The sequence below is a fragment of the Gadus chalcogrammus genome, chromosome 14, assembly GCF_026213295.1.
Source record: "Gadus chalcogrammus isolate NIFS_2021 chromosome 14, NIFS_Gcha_1.0, whole genome shotgun sequence".
NCBI lineage: Eukaryota > Metazoa > Chordata > Actinopteri > Gadiformes > Gadidae > Gadus > Gadus chalcogrammus.
In genome coordinates, this window is record NC_079425.1 from 6,860,942 (window position 1) to 6,882,376 (window position 21,435).

Below are 21,435 nucleotides of genomic sequence, written 5' to 3' on the forward strand. Positions count from 1 at the left end.
TTAAAAAAACTAAATTTCACATTTTACCGGCAAATCAAGTGGGGGGCGGGTCGGCGGCAATGACAGAAGGGGCGGGGCTTACGAACAGGAAGTGTTGAATACCGCGTGGCTACGCTGTCAGATGTAAACAAAGTGCTGTAGCCTTCTCCAAGCAGCCAAATAAACTATATTTCATCACTTTATTTCGCAGGGATAATGGCTTAATCTTACGGAATCATTTGCAGCAACAGAGGTCCCATGTTGTCATTGTGTATAAATGTCTGCTTTGGCAATTATTATCAGGGTTGGCGTGTCAAATCGCATACCTTGCACGTCAACGCGGGGGACAACAATCTTTAACGCTTTCAAGCATAACATCCACGGAAACCTGTTAGGATGAATTTGATACATATCCGTTTCAATTGCGATCTTCAATCTGTTAAAATAACTCGTTTGGTTGACTATTTTGATTAGTTGTTCAGTAAAGTAAACTTGGACATCGGACTGTCACGTGACCCAGATAGCCTCTCGCTCAAAAAATGGTTTCATATCTGTATTTGCATTTCTTGACCGTACGAAAATGAAGTTCTCGCAACTTTTTGGGCGACTTAAATCTGTAGTTATTGGAATGATTCATGTCCAAGCCATGCCAGGTAAAGCTTTATTAAGAAAGTTCTGTTTTCTGATTTGTTGATTATCATCCAAACGTTGTCTTTGTACTTTGAAATGATTGAATATTTTATGCCATGCTGTATGATATCCCAGGTACGCCTTTGAATAAGATGAACATTTCCCAAATTACCTATGAGGCATGCAAAGAAGCAGAGATATACCTAAATGTGGGGATTGTAAGTAGATAAATTGCACTAAGAATGGTAAAGAACAGCTATCAAATAGTATGTTTGATTTTAAACAAAACCTCTGAAAAAAGTGAACAGGAAATAAGTAAAGTTTTGCCTCTGTATTCCTTTTTAGGATGGCTTGATCATTGAAAACATGCATGATATCCCCTACTCCTTATCCGTGGGGCCCGAAGTGTGTGCCTCCATGACAGCAGTGTGTACCACTGTGAGGGGCCTCTGTCCTACTCTGCCCCTTGGAATACAAATACTGTCTGCTGCTAACAAACCCGCCATAGCTGTGGCTCTCGCTTCAGGTACAACACCCGCTACTATGTTTGAATACATCTGTTCTCTGTTCATGCATCTCAGATGCATGATCATTTGTTGTCATTCAAAATCCCACATAATCCATGGATGGGTTTTTTGTAGTTCACCCACATGTTGCTCTATATCCGTGTTTTCCTCTGGTGCCTTTTTATCAGGTCTAGATTTCATGCGAGCCGAGGGCTTTGTGTTTTCCCACGTGGCGGATGAGGGCCTTTTGAATGCATGCGCTGGGGACCTGCTGCGGTACCGCAGGCAGATAGGAGCAGAGCATATCCAGATCTTCACTGACATCAAGAAGAAACACAGGTGTGCTCACGAGAAGTAGGGAATGGGAACATGGGAATGAGTTGGGAGTCCGATTCCCTAGGCGAAAGGCCCTGGGTTTGGTGTCCATAGCCCAACCTTTAGGCCTCCTAGATGCCTTGGATGCAAAGTAAATCACACACTTTCAAAATACCTCCATATTGCAATAGCTAAACATTGTCTACTACTACAAACGAAGACGTATGTCATTAAGAAGCCTTTTCACAGGCCCGCTAACCACTGTATAACATGCACACCATCTAGGTTGATGCTTGAATAGGGCCTTGTCTTGGTCTTTCAACAAGTGTGTTTGTGTGTTTGCTTTCCAGTTCTCATGCCCTGACGTCTGATGTGAGCATAGAAGAGACAGCGAAGGCAGCCGAGTTCTTCCTCTCAGACGGCATCATCGTCACGGGGATAGCGACCGGGGCGCAGGCAGATCCACAAGAACTCAAAGGTGGTTTTCACTAAAAGATGATGTGTATAATTACTGTCCTACTGTGTACACTGTCTTTCCAATGCCTTATGCAGAAGTTAAAGATAGTTTAGTGGTAACGGTGACACGCAGCCCAATGGTTGTGTGTTTGAACCCCTGGAATGTGACTGACCTAGGGGTCGTGCACCGTAGTGTAATGTGGTAAAGGGTACAAGGCCCTCTCAAATGTGATCAAAAGGATTCGCCTTTGATTTAAGGAGCACGGGAAGCACTCCCAACATTCCTGATGTAACTCTCATGTCTGCCAGCCAGAGGGCCTCCGTGAGCGTAGCAGGGTTTTGAAATCCAGACTTGGCGTCAGCTTCAGAGTTGACATGGGTTGTTGTTACCCAATAAGGCAGACGGAAATATGGTTGTTGTGCTTTTGAGATTGTGCTTTCTGAGGAAAGCATTTGTACAGATACTGTACACAGACCACCACAGGCATGCTCCTTGTGAAAGTTTTAAATGAATAACTAAAATAAATTATCGAGTTTATAATAAGAATATGAAACATACTCAGCACATAGTGACAAAAACAAAGTTCAGTGACCATATTTGGGTCAGTAGGACATTCAAAACCTCTGACTTACCAACAGTCTGTGATAGTTAAATTTAAATTGAATGTGGGCAGGACAACCTGTTCAATGTGTGAAGCATACTGTACAAACCTGGCTGTTCCCCCATGATGGGACACTCCGACTTAGCTCGCCTGCGTACAAGGCTCAGTGTCCTTGGGACTTTCCAAGCTAATTTGGGCCTCGGCATTACTATTTAAAGCCCCCTGACCAACCCACCACTTCAAAATACAGTATATTTCTTATACACAAAGACAAAGACATGCAGGCAAGAGCTGGGAGCAGGGATCAAATCACAGTGTCAGGGAGGTTAGCTTGTACAAAGTCCGAGGTTCCCCGGGTGCATGTTTGCCAAAACCTTAACGCTTCTGGGAAGTATCCTACGCATACGTGACAACTGCAAGAAACCTGCACGAGTGTCAGTCAAAGAGAGAAGAGTGGCAACACAAAATAGGTCACGTTGACCCTTGTTCCCCCGCATGAGATGCAATACATCTGGCTATAGCTGGCCGATGCCCTTTTGTACAATACTTGGGGGCATGTGTGTTGGGTTGCAAGGGCCCTCAGCTGATTGGAAGGTTTGTGATTTGAAGTGTTGTTCATCTCTGTGGTTGAGGTTAATGAGCTATATACTGGCAAGGGCCCTGACTTGGCTGATTCTTGGCTTGGGGTCTTTGTGGCTGAAGGGGCTGCGGAGGGTAAGGGCCCAGGAGATCTGTGGATTTGACAGCTGCTTCATAGTGCTTTCAGAGTGTGATTATGGAAGCCACTTGTGAACACTGTATACCATTTCAAACTGCTATAGCAAGTCATGATCATAATTCAATAATGGCTTACTTTTAAGAACATATATGCTAGTTGCATCCTTTTTCAAAATCATTGCCGAATAGAAAAAGCATAAAATAAGCTAAATAAATCTTACCAGTTAAACAGACATCAAGAGATTCCATATCAAGAATGATTCCAAATATTGTTGTTAACATGCAATAGATAAATAACAACATGGTCATCTTTTTGTAATGATCCATTCAGCGGTTGCCCTGAGTGTGAACATCCCTGTGCTGATCGGCTCGGGAGTGACGTACGACAACGTAGATCACTACATGGACGCAAACGCCATGATCATTGGCTCTCACTTCAAGAAGGACGGCCACTGGGCCAATCCAGTCGACCAAGAGAATGTCAGGAGATTTATGAGCAAGATCCAGCAACTTCGAGGATAAGGCTGTTGGGTGGTACTGACTTCTTATTTCCCCAGGTTGGAATGTGTCCAAGTGTTTTCCTTTCGTAGAAAATGTAATTGTCTTATAAGTTGTGTGCTTGGATGATCACTTAACCTGTAGGCATCCTAGAGACAGATGCCTTATCCCCACCTACTCCTCCTGTACTACCTTTATCACAATTCACTGTAAGATGCTATGGATACAAATAACACTAAATAGTACAAATTGTTTTTTTCACTTTATATTTTCTCAATAAAATGACACCCAGGCCACAATTTAAAAAACAAGATTTATTCGATTTTTTTTGTACATTTTTATAAATATTCAAAAATACAAAACAGCTGTACATAATACAATTTCATACATTATGTAAAGGCTTCAATGATGTAACATGATAAAAATAAGAATCCACTGAAAAGTATAAAATGGTATACATTCTGTAATCTTTAATCAGAATTAATTTTAATTGCAAAGACGTTTAAACATTAAAATGACAAGTTGTTTCTTCACATATCATAATTTCTGTTGTTTTGTATGTTTGGTATCAAAAGCGCCCATAACGCATAATCGAAACACATCATCTAAATGTAAGGCACACAATATGATACACATTAAAGATAATGAAGAACTATCAACGTTCAACTTCTAACTTGGATACCGTTCACACTTTATTTTTTCCTAGTGACTATACTATAACTACTTAATCTGAACATATATATGAGAATTTGATACTGTAGCAGGATTTGTACTGAATCACAAATTTCTGCTTCCACTTCTCAGACCTGAGCAAGAAGAAGAGTGTTTCCTCTGCAGCGTGGCTCATACAATGTTCCCGAAAACATTTGATGCATATGGTAAAAGAGTGAAACTGCCGTGTATAGAGAAAAAAATGTTCATGCATACACAAGGAACGTTTGTGTCATAATAATTTTTGGTAACCATAACCAATAAAGGTTTTTAGATGTAATCTGGCTAGCAAACCCAAGTACGTTCATGTAAAAAAAAAAAATTATCCAGCAGTACATTGAGCGATTTGCCCCCGGGGTCAAGGGTCAAAGCACTGTGCCGTGCCGTAAATCCACATGTTTGACAGGTCACCCACCAGGCCAGGGATCAGGCTTCTAGTAGTTGTAGAGGCGCTGGCCCGGCTGCTTGAAGTATCCGTAGCGTTTCTCGTTGGGGGAGAAGCGTGTCTTGACCAGGTTCTGCCTGTTGAGGGCGCTGCGGCTCATCTTGTGGCGCTCCCCCTGGCTCTGGGACCGCTGGAGTGCCAAAAACTGGACTGCACTCGTGAGGGGGATGCCCCAGGCAGCCAGAAGCCATGAAATGTGCCGCCGCACCGCCACTGACCTGTTGGGGAACACCAAGAGGGGGCAGTAGTGAGCTTTGAGTAACGGTAAAACAGTATCGGATGTGGGGAGGATCTTGCTAGACCTGCGTTTTAATATCCATCCGTCTCGGAGGTCCGAGGACGTTGCCTAGCGACACGCACAAACACGCCCCTTTTCCTCGGACGGCGAACTCGCCATCTCGGTTGAACTCAGTGGTGACAGAGCAAAATTCCGAGACAGAATTCAAGATGGCTGCGCCCATTGTGACTTCAAGTATGAACTGTTTTCATTGTGCTTTGACCACTTTGGTGGTTTAAATGGTAATTTCAATCACTCGTATTACTGCAATACCTTACTGCGTCCGTATCTCTGCCTATGTACACAAATATATTGTATTTGTGTACAGCACTTTGGTCAACTACTGTTGTTTTAAATGTACTATATAAATAAACTTGACTTGACTTAACTTGACTATGGCCTATTGCCTACTTATTTTGGAGCGCCTGGTCCTCTGCCAATGCTACCGCGACAACAGCTTTCCGGGTGGCGTCCATGTTTTCCTCCAACGACCGAGCGAAATAATAAAACGCGGGACGTGGGCGTGGCGTCAGATCCGAGATCCGAGTCGGTTCGCAGAGAATACTCGAACGCATTATAGACAACGGAAAGCCAAGGCAGGAAAGAGATGACAAGTAAAAATTGTATCAAAAGAAAATACATATTTGTTTATATTGGCCTTATTGGTCAAGTGCAGGACACATTGGATCAATTGGCTTTTGGACGTCTGCAAACTGTAACTGACTTGAGACAGTATGTTTTGCTTTGCGTTCGTGCAAATGTAGTAAACGTACCTGGCCGTGTCGCCTTCTTCATCGGAGGCCAGACCCTCTCCTTCGGTGGTCTCACATCTCCTCTGGTACACAGACATGCTGGGGTGTTCAATCAACAGGTTCTCCAGGGGGTCCACCAGCGGCACGGACAGAGTCACGTCCTCTGTGCATTGATACGTACATAATAAGTACATAATATATCCGTGCAAACAGCTCTGTATTATTTCTGTCATTAGTTGGCTGTTACAATATTCCATACGGCTGCAGTGAAAAGCTGATAGTTTAGCTTTTTTTTTTTTACATTTTCAGATGATTGTGTGGATCTTCACCTGAGACGTTGACTATAACCCAGCCTCCCTCCTCGAACTCCATCAGGTCTTCATAACTTTCTTCACCAGCTTCAAAGTCTTCAGCGGCATTTCCAAGGAGATGATAAAGAATCTTTCCAATCATTTTTTCACCTCTATCACAATCTGAAAACACAAAGTAGTTAAAAGCAGTGGGGTTGATTATTGGTCGATTGGTAAAACGACGATCTTTACAGTATATGATCATCATGTGAAATGGCGCCCCCTTGCGGTCAACCCGGAGCGTTTGAGAGAAGCCTCCAACGAAAACATTTTGCCACTCCCCCAGACTCAATGGTCAGCATTTCGATCTTGGCTTCCACCACCGCTGTCAATTGCTTGTTTAACTCATCTGGGAAACCCGAGTCGCTTCGAGGCAGACGATCGGCTGAATTGCCAAGGGCTAGGGGCCTGGAAGTAAACAAAGTTCAGTCTCACGAAATGGCAGTGCCCCAGCTGTCACGTCTCATGGAAAGTTAGGTTAGCTGGCTTGTACGTCATCAGCCCGATTGTATAGTTTAAACCCTCATTTTTATTTGCTTGTTTTGACGAGATGGTTTTCATCATTACGTTTTGGAATCCACTAGATTTATTAGTAAACATTTATTTGCATGTTCGAGAATATCCATCAGAAAAACACACCATTAAATTGAATCGCAACATTGCAATTCGTAGGCTTTGCTCAGCATACTGAAAGATCGAATCATTTGATCACTGTATTCAAAGTAGTGTTCAGATGATTTCATAGAGATATGCCCCTGGATATTTGTAAAGCTTTCTAATGCTATATTAGGGCAAATTAAAATCAATCCATAGGTCATTTGGATTTTCATTCACAGAGAGCAACAGCTGATTAGCCTCCTTGTTTATCGTCTATCGTCAAAAACTGTCTACCAAAGATACAGACCCAGGATTATGCCATATTGTTAGGCTTTTTGCAGTTCAACAGACACACAAAAGCGAAATGGCTTTTTCTGTGCAGAAAAAACACTTATTGTTCGAATCGCTTGAATCAGTCCAATCTTTGGTGAACAGGCGGATTGAAGAACAATAGGCAGCAGAATACAAACCACTTCCCAAACCACAGGCCGACCCCAAAAAACACAATAGAAGTACAATTGGCTTTCTGTTGAGAAAATGCTCATGCCTTACCTTTCAATTATACCAAAAAAAGTATATATCCTTTGAAGCGCCCTCACGTTGAGAACAGTCTTCAGGGATTGTTTTTATCTTTAAGTTGTTTACGTGCCCGAGTGCGTCCCCATATACCGGATACGTCACAAAGCCCCGCCCCCAAGGCGTCTGTGTTTACGTCCACTGCTCGCTCCTCTCAAAATGACTCAAATGTTTCGCAATGCCTTGCATTCCTGAACAGAGACGTAAAACTCACAAACATGTTTTGATCTCTTTCTCCTCTCAGCACAGGAGAGACGCACTTTTTTGTATTATTATGGCTTCATGCTCTCCTGTCCTGACTTCTCTGGCCCTCATTATGCCAATTATTAAGTATCCTTTTTTGATTGAATGTGTCTAACCCTTTTAAACAATTGATTTTTTAAATGATTGTAGACCATCGATTGAATTGTTCTACTTTGTAATAGGTTCTAACTATTGCTAAATCTGAATCCAGTATATGTACCGCGGTTAAGACCAAAAAAATCAAACCTCTGTTCCATTTTTTGAACAATAACTCAAAATATTCGACTTGCGTTATTCGACTTTGTGTGTTTTTTATAATGTGTTTATGATATTTGACATTGGTGAGGAAGCGATATCTGTATAGCCTGCGCCTGCTCTCAACGCGAAAGCCCATCAACATCCTGGGTTCCCCTGTCATCGATCCCATGATGCATTGCTGCTGAACAGACTAAAGTTTCCAGTTAAAATCGAGTTGAAGAAGGTAAGATTTATTTGTGTATTCAATACTTTTGTACTGTCATAACGAATCGAATTTGTTCTTCGTTCGGTTTGTGCTTTTATGACCATGCCTTACTATCCCTACTTCCACACATGTATCTCACCGCTGCCTTAGGTATCAAACCTTGTCTGGTTTGTGTTCTTCTTACTTTATATGTGATATTTTATGAACTGAAAATCGAGTAAAGAAGGGATAATTATTCAAAGGGTAATCATAATGTGGCTAGAGCTACTGGACCCCTATTGTGTGAATTCGCTTCAACATATTCTCTTGCTTCCTACTCGGCCTTTGACAACACTAAATGTGGATTTATCAACTGTTTATCTAACCTTTGTTTTTAATCCTCAATATATATTACGGTCTATATAAATCGTCTTTCTATTAAGTGCTCTGTGGGATTGCCTACTTATCAAATTATCCTTATTTTTCGTAACTTGCCGAACTTGAAAACGAAACCTTACCAGCAGATGGCAGTGTGCAACCAATAATACAATAAAACTCAAGTTCATGAATATTTTTTACACTTATAATGTAAGGATACTGATAATAGATAATTTCCCAGCAGCTCTTCCTAATGTCGAATTCCAATATGTCATGTTTATTTTTATTTGCATGTAAATAAAAAAAATTGTTGTCTCCTGTTATTCCAGATACTGGCATATTCCTGGTGAACTGTGAACAGAATACTCATAGGTGATGTACTCTATCTTTATATTATATCTTTTGTCTATATTAAACTAACATATGTGTGGGGTTTCCATCGATATTTGTGTCACATTTAGTGTTTTTTTCAACTTCAATTTTCCTTTTTAAAGAGGTGACATTATGCCACATGATGTGAGTGTGAATAGCCATTAAAATTATTGTTATGTCACTAAAACACAAGAAAAGGCAGATTTCGAAACAGCTTGTAATGGCTATCTCAAAGTTATTGTGAAATAGGATAAAGGCAGTTGTACTTGTTTGTTCTGAATGATTATACTAAAGTCACTATGGATTCAGTGGAATCAGACAAAACAATGATCCTTGATCAGAAGTGATTAATTCACTGCAATGCTAATATCCCAATAAGCAGTACATGGTACTCAGTACATGAATCAATGTAACGTAAAGTTAAAACGTTTGTTGTCTTATTTTATCTCCCCAAAACCCCAATGCAGGGATGTCTCCACGAATGGAAGACGTCATGCGCCTCTGCTGTGATGTCTCGGCTCAGCAGAACATTAATATTACATTTCGGCAGTCTACCAAAGGAGCTATGATTGCTGGAGGGTGTGCCTTAATAGGAGGGCTGCTTGGCGGGCCACCGGGAATAGCCGTCGGTAAGAGTTTTCTCCCAAAACCCCCAAAACACATTAACGCCATTTCAAGAGCCGGGAGTGCCCTGATGCCTAACTGAAATGTCCTCTGATATGACCTCTAGGATTAAGGATGTTTATGTGCAAACATTTATGTTCTAGAATAATTTGCTTTCAGTCTAGATGCCCTGACAATAATCAACCAGTCGAGTCACTCATCTATATCCAAATGTATTATTGTGAGTTTATTGTCTTTTTCAGTCTGTAAACCTTTTAAAAAAACGGCTTTTTACAGTATAATACCTGATATCTTAGGCCCCTTCCATACTGGCGAAAACAATCTTTTCCCCTCCGTTTTCCTTTGATGCGTTTCAGGAATATCTCCGTAAAGACGGAATCATTGCGAAAACGCATCTAGCTGTAGAGACACTGTAGTACATATTGAAAGCCACTCTGTGGCGCAGGTTCTCCACCAATGAAAGAAGACAGGCGGAGAAAGCAGTTTTTAAACCTTTTAGATTGAGCAGAAATTACTTTATAATGTACAGTTAGTAGGATTTATCAAGGGGCTGTATTTAAAGCTACAAAAAGAACACAAATCAAATCAAACAAAACCAATTCGACTGAGGTTCCCCTCCTGGCGGGGGGAGACGACAACGTCATCGTCTGCCTTTTTGGTGTCCACACGAATCCGAACACGAAAACGCATAGGGACGTTTTAATCTTATCCACCCTGGGACCTGGTTTCAAAAAAGTGTGTTATCGGCCACCGAAACCGCCGGATCCGTCCGGACGGTCGGCTCAAACGCGCTAGACGTACGCGTATTCACAAATCGCTTCTTTGGTGCACGGGGCCTTAATCTCAAGCAGAATAAATGAAATGAATATCTGGCCGCAGGCGGTGCTGTGGGGGGCCTGATGGGCTGCTGGGCAACGGCGGGGGAGTTCCGGCCCCTGCCCCAGGTCCTGATGGAGCTGCCTCCCAGCCAGCAGAAGAAGCTCACCGCCTCCGTCATGGCCATCCTGAGCAGCCTGGACTGGACGGATGTGGCGCAGGTCGTCGCTTTGGTGATGGGCAACGCCACGCTCCAGCAGCAGGTGACCGCGGCGCTGCTCAACTACGTCACCAAGGAGCTGAGGGGGGAGGTCCGTTACGGAGCTTGAGCGAGGAGAGATGGCCCCAACCACGGCTTGGTCCTCCGGCCTACATCCAGGATGGACGGATGTCTTCAGCAAGACTGTGCTATGCTATATTTACATTATATAGCTGTCTATAGCCGTTTGTTGAATGTGCCTAGAACGGGTTAACTGGAATTTAGAAGTACCCCTGTTTTACCACCAAATGGGATGTTGATGACCCTATGGTGACATCACTCATGGGAGTGTCCACCCAGATGTATGTCATCCTACCAGCCTAGCTGACTGGGTCACCTCACCTGGTAGGCTGGTAGGCTACATCCATCAGGATGTGACCTCCCAGGTGTGATGATCCTGAGGGTTGGTCAACTCAAGTCTTGGGCATATCTCCAAAAACAACACAGGTGGCTGGCACAAGCCAGGTATCAGAGTGCTACATAAAAAAGTGAATTAGTTGCAATTAAATAATCCACAGACTACTATTGTGGCTTGGCTGAGGCTATATCTGCTTCAGTGGTTGTTATTGTGTTTAGTTTGTATCAGACTGATGAAGCACTTTAAATGATACTTGTGGTACCATAGTTTAAGGCTTCACCTGGATGAGTTTATATATGACCATATGTTATTCTATATGGTTCATAATGTAGCAAGTATTATACATTTAATACCATTTGATCCTATATATACTTCAGTACAATTCTCCCTGACCATTTCGTTTTAAAGATACATTTAGTCTTACATTGGTTTTGTTGATCTAGTTGAGTTATGAGAACAGGCACCACCTCCACAGGGTTTTCAGTAAAGGAGAAGTCTGGCATGTAAAATAGTCTGGAAGGCATCTTGACCTCAATGATAACATCTACATTACAGCACATTACTTTGAACTGTGGCGCAACAGATTTTGCGATGGAGTTTTCTGATTGCTTTTAATTTCCTTCCCTTTTATTTGAAGACGATCATGTTTTAATAAATACTTAGTGAAACATTTTCTTTACTTTGTTATTGATTTAAGTCAATCAGCAGATGCTTTTATCGAAAGTTATGCATAAAATAATCTGCCTAGAATAGTTTAGTATAAAAAATATTTGAGAAAGAAAATACTTAATAGAATGCATGGTGGTCATAGGAATCAGAAAAACAATAAAGATACATCACATATCTATAGGCGCTTTCAGAACTGTTGAGCGGAACAGCTGCTAAACAAAATGGATTTAGCTCTAGTTGATCCAATGAACCGGTTATGCACCATGACTAAATGCACAAGTGAGTACCAGTAACCTTATCATGTTATTACAGTGGATTAAAGCAAGTGCCAGTAAACCCTTTTACAATTCTGTCAAAGTGGTGTCTGTGACTTATCAGTCCTTACATAGAAGGGCAAATAAGAAAAGCAAATAAAAGCTAGCAAGGCTTATAGATTTCCGATAACTTGCCTCTTGTGGCATCCCATGTATTGCGCCATGCACTCAGCTATAATAATAATAAATTGGAATTATATAGAGCTTTCCGCGCACTTCAAGCTATGCATTGAATGGATGTTTAATTAAGCAACCTGGTAGCCTGATCTATAGGTTCCCTTGAAAGGGCCGGTTGTAACTAAGACTACATAATTTAACTATTCCTTAAGATATTGTTAAATAACTGTCTGTTTGATTATTATATATTCAGGTGCATAAATATACATTGCATACTTGTACATGCAATTACATACATTTGAATATATATGTAAGCAACTAAGAAAATTGCTCTGTTATATTAACATAAATCCTTTTAATTTATCAAGTGAAGAAAACCAACATAACTCAATCAATCAAAGATCAAACTGTTCAAGTGAATAAAAAAAAGTAATATAAGTTAAAAAACATAAGTTATTAAATAAACGTTACTAAGCTCAAAAACTTGTTTGAGGACTGCAGTCCTACCACCTTAATTCTGTGTAGGGTATGTCACATCTCCATATTCTTAGCAACCTCCTTCAAAAACTGCTGGAACTGGCGCTGATCCAGGCCACGAGCCTGAATCTCTGCCATATAATGACCGTTGTTGTCATTATATCATACAGTTCCAGAACCATTTCCCACAGGGCTTTTTGGTGGGGAATGCAATGATAGCTTATCAGAGATGTGTGGCAGAACTTTTTTGCATTTTTGTCTTTTTTTTGTACGATTTTCAAATTCATTTGAAGCTACTGCAGGCCACATAAAATGAGTTAGCGGGCCTGATTCGGATCGCGGGCCTTGTGTTTGACACCTCTGCCCTAGATCAATCCACACTCCCCCTTTAAAGTGCATTTCGAATAGATTTTGTAAACTACTAACAATTACAAATGATGCTTCTTGCGACAGACATGGTAGGGAAACAGCTTCCTTCGCCACTTCAGTGTACATATATATTTCTCAAGTCCCGCTCTGTTTTGTAAATCTTTTTAAAATAAAAATCACATAAGAATGTCTGGAGAATTGTTCATTTTCCCAGGCCGCAGGTGTGCTGGCTCCATAAATACGCATGGGGACCAGGTTTATGGGAGTCCAACCTGCTGGGCCCTTGGGAGTCCATCCCCGACCCCCTCATCATCATCACTGACTTCCAGGCCCTCCCCCCTGCTGTCCCCCATCCTTTCGGTCCTCTCCTGCTCCTTGAGGAGGCTGGTGTGGCACAGTTCGCACACCCTCTGGGGCTCGCGGCGGTGGATGTTGGGAAGCACGGCCTGCTGCTCGGAGCACGCCGCGCACACCAGGAAACCGCAGTTCCTGCAGTGGTGGCGGCGCTGGATGAAGGAGAACTTGTTGGGACATCGCATGCACATGGCCGACACATGGTCTGGGATCCAGGTGGGGGCGAAGGGTTGGAAGGTGGAGCTGTGCTGGCGAGTGGCGGCGCCCTGCAGCAGGCGTTCGCGGCACTCGACGATGCGCTCCATCCAGGCGCGTTTCTCCTCGGGGCAGCCGGCCGCCACGTAGAAGGACTTGCGAGGCGTGCGGATCAGCCAGTGGTTCTCCATTGGTGGGCTGTCCTCGTGGTCCTCCAGCTCGATGTCCTCTACAACCATAATATAGATTTATATTATTTGAAATCCTTTTAATATATCTTTAAAAACGAAGATTATATCTTTATCTCTCTCTGACACACACACAGGGCCGTTGCACCAAATCCTGGGCCCTGTATGCAAGAGGTACTGATGGGCCCCCCCCCCCCGAATTCCCCCTACCAGCCCCCTGCGCTGAATTGTTGAGGGGGGGGGGGGGGTAGAGAACAATTGTTGACGGGGGGGGGAGAGACGTGGCCGTGCGACTCCTAACACTACAAAATACTTTTTTTTTTTTTTTTTTTATTGCCATGGGCCCCCCCACGACTGCCTCACTTTCCCCCGCAGTCCGTCGGCCCTGCGCCCACACACAAACACACACAGTATCTCACCTAGACGTACGATTCTCCGGTTCTTGTGCCACTGACACGACGCGACGACTGTGCCGTACACCAGCACGTCGTTGAAGAGGAAAAATGCTTTGGGCTGATTCCCGTGGCGGCTGCGCTTCAACAGCCGTCCCTCTCCAACCAGCACCCTGTCCGGCTTGCAAAGGGGCCTCGCACCGGGTCCGAACGAGCGCTCAACTGCCTTGATGCGGGCGTGGTTCACCTTGGTGAACGATCGGTTGTTGGCTGCCATGACTTGACTTGCACTGTTAAAAGTCTAGTGTTGAGACGTTGAGCAGCGAATGCAGATCAATGCGGTTGTGTGGACAGGTTGTGGTGTGCAGTACATTTCAAGACTCATTACGAGGATGTTGGCACACCATGCTCCTCCCCCAACAAATGACAACCCTGAACTTCCAAGGAGGTCAAGTTCCCCAAAATGTAAAATCTTCCACCGAAGGGTAAAAATAGGTATTCATCATTATTTTACACATTCAGATTACTCAAGAGTTGTATTCATTTGGAACCCTAAATCAATAGAATCACGAAACTTTTTGTGGTCACTCGATCTACGAAAGAGGTCACTCCATATGCTTTAATCGATATGACAATTGGACGTTTAGTGCAGGTCAACGTCATCACAAGTCAATATTCAATGTGGAAAAAGCCCATCTGTCTTAGCATGGCAACACTGGTACACATGCTTAACCAGTTGCACAGAATAGGTCATAAGGCTGAGCCAAAAATAAGTCCAGTAATGCATCATTTTCCTGGAAAGTATTTGATTAGCCGTAATTTAAAAATAAAGAAAAACATACATAAAAAAGAACATTTAAATGTTGAAGAATGTGCTGGTTTAGTTGACTACCATAAAAAAACCTTGAATGCTTTGTCAGCAATGTCAGGTCTGTCATCATCTCCCAACTCCAGTATTGGCACACGCCATGCGCCTGTGCTGTGAAGTCTCGGCTCAGCAGAAAATTACTGTTTCATTTCAAACGGCTACCAAAGGAGCTATGATTGTTGCAGTGTGTGCCTTTTTTGGAGGTCTGCTTTTCGGGCCACGTGAAATTGCCGGCGGTAAGAGTCATCTCATAAAAAACCCAAAACACATTAACGCCATTCAAAGAGGCAGAAGTGCTCGGACTTCCTACCTGAAATGACTCTCTGATGTGACCTTAAATGACCTCTAGGGTCAAGGATACTTGAGTGCAACCATGTATGCACTAGAATAATTTGCTTTCAGTCTAGAGGCCCTGACATTAATTGACCAGTCGAGTCACTCACATACATATCAAAATGTATTATCGTGAGGGTTGACTGTCTATTTCAGTCTGTAAACCTTTTTAAAAGCTGCTTTCCTACGTAATATTCTCTGATGATTGAATCTCAAGCGGAATAAATGGAATAGATTCCTGGCCGTAGGCGGTGCTGTGGGGGGACTGATGGGCTGCTGGGATGTGGCGCAGGTCGACGCTTTGGTGATGGGCAACGCCACGCTCCAGCAGCAGGTGACCGCGGCGCTGCTCAACTACGTCACCAAGGAGCTGAGGGGGGAGGTCCGTTACGGAGCTTGAGCGAGGAGAGATGGCCCCAACCACGGCTTGGTCCTCCGGCCTACATCCAGGATGGACAGATGTCTTCAGCAAGACTGTGCTATGCCGCTATATTTACATTATATAGCTGTTTATAGCCGTTTGTTGAATGTGCCTAGAACGGGTTAACTGGAATTTAGAAATACACGTTTTACCACCAAGGGATGTTGATGTTGATGACCCTATGGTGACATCACTCATGGGAGTTTCCACCCAGATGTATGTCATCCTACCAGCCTAGCTGACTGGGTCACCTGGTAGGCTGGTAGGCTACCTCCCAGATGTGATGATCCTGAGGGTTGGTCAACTCAAGTCTTGGGCAAATACATCCAGCAGCAACACAGGTGGCTGGCACAAGCCAGGTATCCGAGTGCTGCATAAAAAAGTGAATTAGTTGCAATTAAATAATCCACAGACTACTATTGTGGCTTGGCTGAGGCTAGATCTGCTTCAGTGGTTGTTATTGTGTTTAGTTTGTATCAGACTGATGAAGCACTTTAAATGATACTTGTGGTACCATAGTTTTAAGGCTTCACCTGGATGACTTTATATATGACCATATGTTATTCTATATGGTTGATAATGTAGCAAGTATTATACATTTAATACCATTTGATCACATATATACTTCAGTACAATTCTCCTGGACCATTTAGTTTTAAAGATACATTTAGTCTTGCATTGGTTTTGTAGCTCTAGTTGGGTTATGAGAACAGGCACCACCTCCACAGGGTTTTCAGTAAAGGAGAAGTCTGGCATGTAAAATAGTCTGTAAGAAATCTTGACCTCAATGATAACATCAACATTACAGCACATTACTTTGAACTGTGGCGCAACAGATTTTGCGATTGAGATTTCTGATTGCTTTTCTTTTGCTTCCCTTTTATTTGAAGACGATCATGTTTTAATAAATACTTATTGAAACATTGTCATTACTTTGTTATTGATTTAAGTCAATCAGCAGATGCTTTTATCCAAAGTTATGCATTAAATAATCTGGAACATTTAGATGTTGAAGAATGTGCTGGTTTAGTTGACTACCATAAAAAAAACCTTGAATGCATTGTAAGCAATGTCAAGGTCTGTCACCATCTCCCGTCGCATTAAATCGGACAAAAGTGATACCTTAATGAGGCTTCTTACTGAAACTTTACTTAGACCTGATATTTAAGTGTCTTCATGTAATATACACCCACAACATATATTACTATTGATGAATACACCAGAGCTATCTGTGAACTATGAATTGAACAATACAAGACTTTAAAACATTTGTTGCAAAAAATAGTTACATTAATGTCTCCTTTTTGCGAAGAGTAAGTTTCCATTCTTCATTGCAAAAACAAAGCAAAAATTAGCAAGCACAATGTTGTATAGCAAATGTCTATAAGTCTTAAATCTGACACATTTCATGTTCAAAATAGTTGATGTGAAGCTGCAAACTCTGGGGAAAAAATTATAATAATCCTACAATTGGAATAAATAAAAAAGTCCTGCTGTCCTCTGGTGGCCACTAACAGTGGTACGGCCACACAGAAAATAAAGTCTCACAGTACTGTTATTGTTGTCAGTTTTTCAGATGGATAGCCTAGAGATACCAGGCATGAATGTGGGCAACACTGCTCAGAATGATTTACTATGTGTAAGCCGTGCTAAAATCCTTAAAGGTACTTTTCCTCGAGTGCGAACATGCAGATCTAGCTCATCTTATTTCACACCATGGTGCCAAACTACAATCAAGACGCATAGTACACGTGACAACAGCTGGGGCCCCAATACGGACAATCCAACTCATGGCTTCCCAATACCAACAACAAAGGCGCAGGATTCGGTACACAAGCACCAATTTCACCAGTCCACTGAGGCCCATGATAGCTTTGGTTCCAAGGTCCTCCCTCCAAGTCCAAAAGTGAGTAAACCATGACCGCCGTCACAAGTCAATGCTGCCCTTGACTTTAAACTTCTTGACCGAGCGCTCGCTGGCGCGGTACTGAAACTTGCTACCGTAGATATGGGAGACGAAGCCGTTGACTTCTACTGCAAACACGCTGTTCTTCTTGGGGATTACTACGTATGCAAAGAGTGGAAAGAGGGCAGGGAAGTGGATTAGAAGAGACGCAAAGTTATTATATTTCTTTAAACAAGCTTCTCTTGTGAATTAGAGAGTTTATAAGATCGGACCACAAGTTTGAACAGGACTCACAGTCTGTGAATAAGAACCTAGATCATCAGTCCCAGAGATATTAAAAGTATGTGTTTTAAGAATGTGCAGCCATGTAGAGCTGGAGTTCTGCTACAAGTCATTACCTTTAAGACGATCCTCCTTGGTGATTATTTTAAAGATGTGCTTGAACTCCTGGACGAGAATGCCTGTGGCTCCAACATAGGATGGGCACTTGGACCGGACCACTGTGGAAGGAGAATCCAAGTTTATGGTTGTAAACACAGTCCTCATCAGTGGCCTAAACAATCTAATATGTGTGAAATGCAGCAACAGAACACTAGGGATGGAAGATGTAGCAACAAATTGGAATCAAATACAGTGTCCATATCCCAGCGAGTACTTTTGTATTCATTTTGTATGCCCTTACAATTGTCTACTGTTGTAGCGATATCAGGATACACTTTTAATGTTAGATCCACTGGGGACAGTTTTAAACTTGAGATGCATCCATTTTAAATGCATTTTTGTTGGTCTGAAGTTTAGTGCAGGGCACTTTGTAATTCGCATCTTCAGTAGAAATAATGACCAAACCAAGTCTCTCAAGAGGAGTTGGTCTCCTCAGAAGGTAAACGCTGCTATACTCACTCAGACACATACTGGTGATCGTGTCTTTTAGTTCCATCTGATCGCTGTTATTCAGTGCCTGAATATCTGGCTGAACATCAATCTTAAAAAAGAAAACCGACCAGGCTATGCTGGCGTAAATTAAGCTTTCGATGTCGGGACAAAATACTGTATGAAAGAGGTCAGGACCTTCCTGGTAGGCGCCCACACTTGTATACAACTTGAACGCCTACCCGGGCTCACTCATCCAGTGTGGAGCACCCACTTAGAGGAGAAACGGCTGCCAGAAGGCCCAAGTAAGAACACCACACACTGGCTGTCAAAGTGGAGAGATGCGGATTGATGAAACTATCTAATTACAGACCGGGGTATGATTAGGGGGCCATGTTGGTACAAGAGCCGGGTTTCGAATTTAACCAGGGAATCAGGGTCATCACCCTTCTTTGGCGATGAGTGCAATGGGATTGCCATGGTGATCGCAGGGAGTCAGGACCGGGGTTTAACGTTGATTAGGAATCGAACACCCTAACCACGACAGGTTTTTCCAGCGACAAGGTTCCTGGGGCGTCGGGGGCCGATCATGCTAAATCGAAGATGGATAGTGAATGGTCAAGTGAAGCCTACCTGTTAGGATGGCCCCGTGGAAGTCTGCTTTCAGTAGCTTCTGCTGGATAAGTTGTGGATTACTGTAAAATAGAATGAGATTCTCACGAGAGACGCAAAGAACTAAATCTTGCGTATTAAATCTAAGGTTATAAGGCCCAAGGTCAAACAAAAGAATATGAAATCCAATCTTTACCTCGATGGTCTCAATCCGTTGCATATGCTGAGGATGTACTGTTTCCATAAGTCATTCAGGGGTAGAAAAAGCTCATATCTTCAAAGAAAACATAATGGGTATTATATTCAAAGCACATTGTGCAGAAGTACATTCTGTAATGCATGCCCCCATCCCAGAAAGAGCTGTTTTGTTTAAATTGATGTTTCACAAAAACTTGCATCTTGAAGTTTGACTCTTCTTTATCTAAATTAATACACACTAAAAGGGTTTTATTGATATTCAAAAATTAACACAAAGTATGTCTCACAACAACAGAAAACAGTAATAAGTGAATTGGGCAATCCATTTCCAGTATGTTACACATAGATTTAGCCTATGCCGCATGGGCTGATGAAAGTTAATGTTTTCTTGGTAAACTGATTTCCTCTATATTTATTGAACCAACCTCTGGTGTTCCGGCTTGATGTCGAACACCTTGAGTCTCCTTTTCTCCCCGGCACTCAGTGCCTTGCTTTTCCTCTTGGCCGTGGGCCGTTTTTCCCGGGCGTACTCCAGGACCTCTGCTTTGCCCTTCCCCTCCTTGCTTTTCCTCTTGGCCTTGGGCCGTTTTGCCCGGGCGTACTCCAGGATCACCGCTTTGCGGGACAGAGCTTCCTCCAGGAACGGTGTCTCCGACTGCTTCATGCTGTTCGCAATGAAATAACGGGTGAAACGCTCCGCCACCTTCAGAGTTTTATTCTGTAGCAAGAAAGAGTAGGCCTCAGCAAGGTTGGCGAATACACCCCCCCCCAAACACACAAAATACATTAAGAACAACTTGGGACTATTGCGAATGCGCATTAGTATTTCACATGCACACATAGCCGTTACATGTGACATACAAGATTAAAATTGCATTAATCCCTCCGCCTCGATTAAAATACAAATATATACGATTAATTCTGCACGCAAGAAGGAGCAGGTCAAAGCAGGACGATTACACCCCCCACACAATCCCTGTTCCAAAGAAAATACATGGAGAACAACTTGGAACCAATGTGAAATACCACACATTGATGTACCACACATATAACTTCAGTTCGTCACAGAGATAGTAGTGACGAAATATAATCACTACGATAGTAGTGACGAACTGAAGGATGGCCCATTAAGGCCACGTTTATACGTAGCAGGGTATTTATAGAAACGAATATTTCCCCCCCTCCGTTTTCAAAAATAACATCGTGCACACAACATCGTTTTCAAAAAAGTTGTCGTTTAAATCAAAACGCATAAATACACCGTCGAGCGCCATTATAACTATGCCAAACCTATGGGCAACATTGTAGGGAGAAGGATAAAGCCATGCAAGCCAATCAGAATCAACAACAAAGAATAACACGAGCGTCTTCCTGTAACAAACAAACTGTAAACATAGGGCGCTCATATGACGTTAAGCATTTCCTGGCGTATAATGTGACGTTTCAGAACCTAAAACCCTGTTTCTCATGGTTTCTCCACGTTGACACGACAACACATAACCACTGTTTTCAGAAATATCCACTTTGGCCGGAGTTTTTTTTTTTTTTTTTAGAAATGATCGTTTTCTGTGACAAAAACTGCGTTTTCGTGTAAATGAGAGGCCAAACCGCGTGAAAATATCTGCGTTTTCCCTTCGCGTGAACGGAGCCTACGATTTCGTTTCAACAATAAAAAAGTAATGACAGCTGAGGATAATTGAATAATTAAGTTTGAGTACTTACACCAATACCAAGAACCTCTCCGATCTCGGGTGGATTCTTCAACTGCAGAAGTCTCTCTGCAAAAAGAGAAAGTTACTGAATACTGTAAATAAACGACATGCCCCGTCACTAGCAATAATAGGCTACGTTAGTAATGCGGAATTAAACATCTCACTTGATACACGAAAATACCAAAAACGCAAATATATAACAGAAGGCTTTATTAATAAACTCACCTTCCATCGTTGTGTTTAGGAAGTGTCCTTTGTCTCAACAAAATAGTTACTTTAGCAATAAGGCGAAAATGTTGGCATAATAAATAACTAGTGAGTTGCAACGGCAGCATGGACGGCAACAGAAGGAACTTCTTCCGTTTTTACTTTGGTTTTAGAAAACAACTGCAATGGCGCATCATCGCCACCTACTGTTGGCAAGTACCGGCTTGGTAGGGCTTTGCTATGTTACTCCCATTTGTGCTGAATGACAAAAATGTTTGGATTTCAGTTTTTTATTACCTTGACTGATTGAGTGCAGTTGAAACACTACAA

At 42.5% G+C, this 21,435-nt stretch overlaps 5 protein-coding genes across 7 annotated transcripts; 2 read left to right on the forward strand and 3 right to left on the reverse strand.

Annotated features, from left to right (window-relative positions):
* Window positions 1–97: 97 nt before the first annotated feature.
* On the forward strand, window positions 98–5,674 carry zgc:162297 (uncharacterized protein LOC555865 homolog). Its single transcript, XM_056608534.1, has 6 exons — window positions 98–632; window positions 745–827; window positions 955–1,135; window positions 1,304–1,454; window positions 1,781–1,908; window positions 3,537–5,674. The coding sequence occupies exons 1-6, from the start codon at window positions 560–562 to the stop codon at window positions 3,725–3,727; spliced, it is 807 nt and encodes a 268-aa protein (XP_056464509.1). The 5' UTR covers window positions 98–559; the 3' UTR covers window positions 3,728–5,674.
* On the reverse strand, window positions 4,004–7,536 carry si:ch211-260e23.9 (uncharacterized protein LOC555795 homolog). Its single transcript, XM_056608540.1, has 4 exons — window positions 7,388–7,536; window positions 6,218–6,361; window positions 5,910–6,051; window positions 4,004–5,077 (listed from the first exon to the last, which is right to left on the reverse strand). The coding sequence occupies exons 2-4, from the start codon at window positions 6,339–6,341 to the stop codon at window positions 4,849–4,851; spliced, it is 495 nt and encodes a 164-aa protein (XP_056464515.1). The 5' UTR covers window positions 6,342–6,361; window positions 7,388–7,536; the 3' UTR covers window positions 4,004–4,848.
* A 64-nt stretch (window positions 7,537–7,600) lies between these two features.
* LOC130403976 (protein C19orf12 homolog) lies at window positions 7,601–13,031 on the forward strand. 2 transcript variants are annotated; one of them, XM_056608538.1, is made up of 5 exons: window positions 7,603–7,741; window positions 8,001–8,135; window positions 8,804–8,846; window positions 9,314–9,475; window positions 10,350–13,029. In XM_056608538.1, exons 4-5 carry the CDS (start codon window positions 9,316–9,318, stop codon window positions 10,613–10,615), a joined length of 426 nt encoding a protein of 141 aa, XP_056464513.1. In that variant the 5' UTR covers window positions 7,603–7,741; window positions 8,001–8,135; window positions 8,804–8,846; window positions 9,314–9,315; the 3' UTR covers window positions 10,616–13,029. The 2 variants fall into 2 exon arrangements, with proteins under 2 accessions (XP_056464514.1, XP_056464513.1); XM_056608539.1 differs by having other exon boundaries at window positions 7,601–8,135; window positions 10,350–13,031.
* plekhf1 (pleckstrin homology domain containing, family F (with FYVE domain) member 1) lies at window positions 10,630–16,448 on the reverse strand. Its single transcript, XM_056608533.1, has 2 exons — window positions 14,006–16,448; window positions 10,630–13,627 (listed from the first exon to the last, which is right to left on the reverse strand). Exons 1-2 carry the CDS (start codon window positions 14,253–14,255, stop codon window positions 13,107–13,109), a joined length of 771 nt encoding a protein of 256 aa, XP_056464508.1. The 5' UTR covers window positions 14,256–16,448; the 3' UTR covers window positions 10,630–13,106.
* Window positions 16,449–16,533: 85 nt separating this feature from the next.
* Window positions 16,534–21,331, reverse strand: pop4 (POP4 homolog, ribonuclease P/MRP subunit). Of its 2 annotated transcripts, none has more exons than XM_056608537.1 (7): window positions 21,124–21,331; window positions 20,909–20,964; window positions 19,612–19,851; window positions 19,185–19,262; window positions 19,010–19,071; window positions 17,905–18,006; window positions 16,534–17,664 (listed from the first exon to the last, which is right to left on the reverse strand). In XM_056608537.1, exons 3-7 carry the CDS (start codon window positions 19,848–19,850, stop codon window positions 17,528–17,530), a joined length of 618 nt encoding a protein of 205 aa, XP_056464512.1. In that variant the 5' UTR covers window position 19,851; window positions 20,909–20,964; window positions 21,124–21,331; the 3' UTR covers window positions 16,534–17,527. The 2 variants fall into 2 exon arrangements, with proteins under 2 accessions (XP_056464512.1, XP_056464510.1); XM_056608535.1 differs by having other exon boundaries at window positions 19,612–19,904; window positions 21,124–21,330.
* Between the last annotated feature and the right edge of the window lie 104 nt (window positions 21,332–21,435).

What these genes read in the sequence shown, in the direction of transcription:
- LOC130403976 (XM_056608539.1), top strand. Translation starts at nt 9,316, where the DNA reads ATGTCTCCACGAATGGAAGACGTCATGCGCCTCTGCTGTGATGTCTCG. An exon ending in GCCACCGGGAATAGCCGTCG is followed by an intron (nt 9,476 to 10,349) that starts GTAAGAGTTTTC and finishes ATCTGGCCGCAG; the next exon opens with GCGGTGCTGTGGGGGGCCTG.
- pop4 (XM_056608535.1), bottom strand. An exon ending in AACGGATTGAGACCATCGAG is followed by an intron (nt 19,072 to 19,184) that starts GTAAAGATTGGA and finishes TCTATTTTACAG; the next exon opens with TAATCCACAACTTATCCAGC. An exon ending in CCACGGGGCCATCCTAACAG is followed by an intron (nt 18,007 to 19,009) that starts GTAGGCTTCACT and finishes CTCCTTCCACAG; the next exon opens with TGGTCCGGTCCAAGTGCCCA.
- zgc:162297 (XM_056608534.1), top strand. Translation starts at nt 560, where the DNA reads ATGAAGTTCTCGCAACTTTTTGGGCGACTTAAATCTGTAGTTATTGGA. An exon ending in TATACCTAAATGTGGGGATT is followed by an intron (nt 828 to 954) that starts GTAAGTAGATAA and finishes ATTCCTTTTTAG; the next exon opens with GATGGCTTGATCATTGAAAA. An exon ending in GACATCAAGAAGAAACACAG is followed by an intron (nt 1,455 to 1,780) that starts GTGTGCTCACGA and finishes TTTGCTTTCCAG; the next exon opens with TTCTCATGCCCTGACGTCTG.
- si:ch211-260e23.9 (XM_056608540.1), bottom strand. Translation starts at nt 6,341, where the DNA reads ATGATTGGAAAGATTCTTTATCATCTCCTTGGAAATGCCGCTGAAGAC. An exon ending in GGTTATAGTCAACGTCTCAG is followed by an intron (nt 6,052 to 6,217) that starts GTGAAGATCCAC and finishes ATCAATGCACAG; the next exon opens with AGGACGTGACTCTGTCCGTG. An exon ending in GAAGAAGGCGACACGGCCAG is followed by an intron (nt 5,078 to 5,909) that starts GTACGTTTACTA and finishes GTTCCCCAACAG; the next exon opens with GTCAGTGGCGGTGCGGCGGC.
- plekhf1 (XM_056608533.1), bottom strand. Translation starts at nt 14,255, where the DNA reads ATGGCAGCCAACAACCGATCGTTCACCAAGGTGAACCACGCCCGCATC. An exon ending in CCGGAGAATCGTACGTCTAG is followed by an intron (nt 13,628 to 14,005) that starts GTGAGATACTGT and finishes TTATGGTTGTAG; the next exon opens with AGGACATCGAGCTGGAGGAC.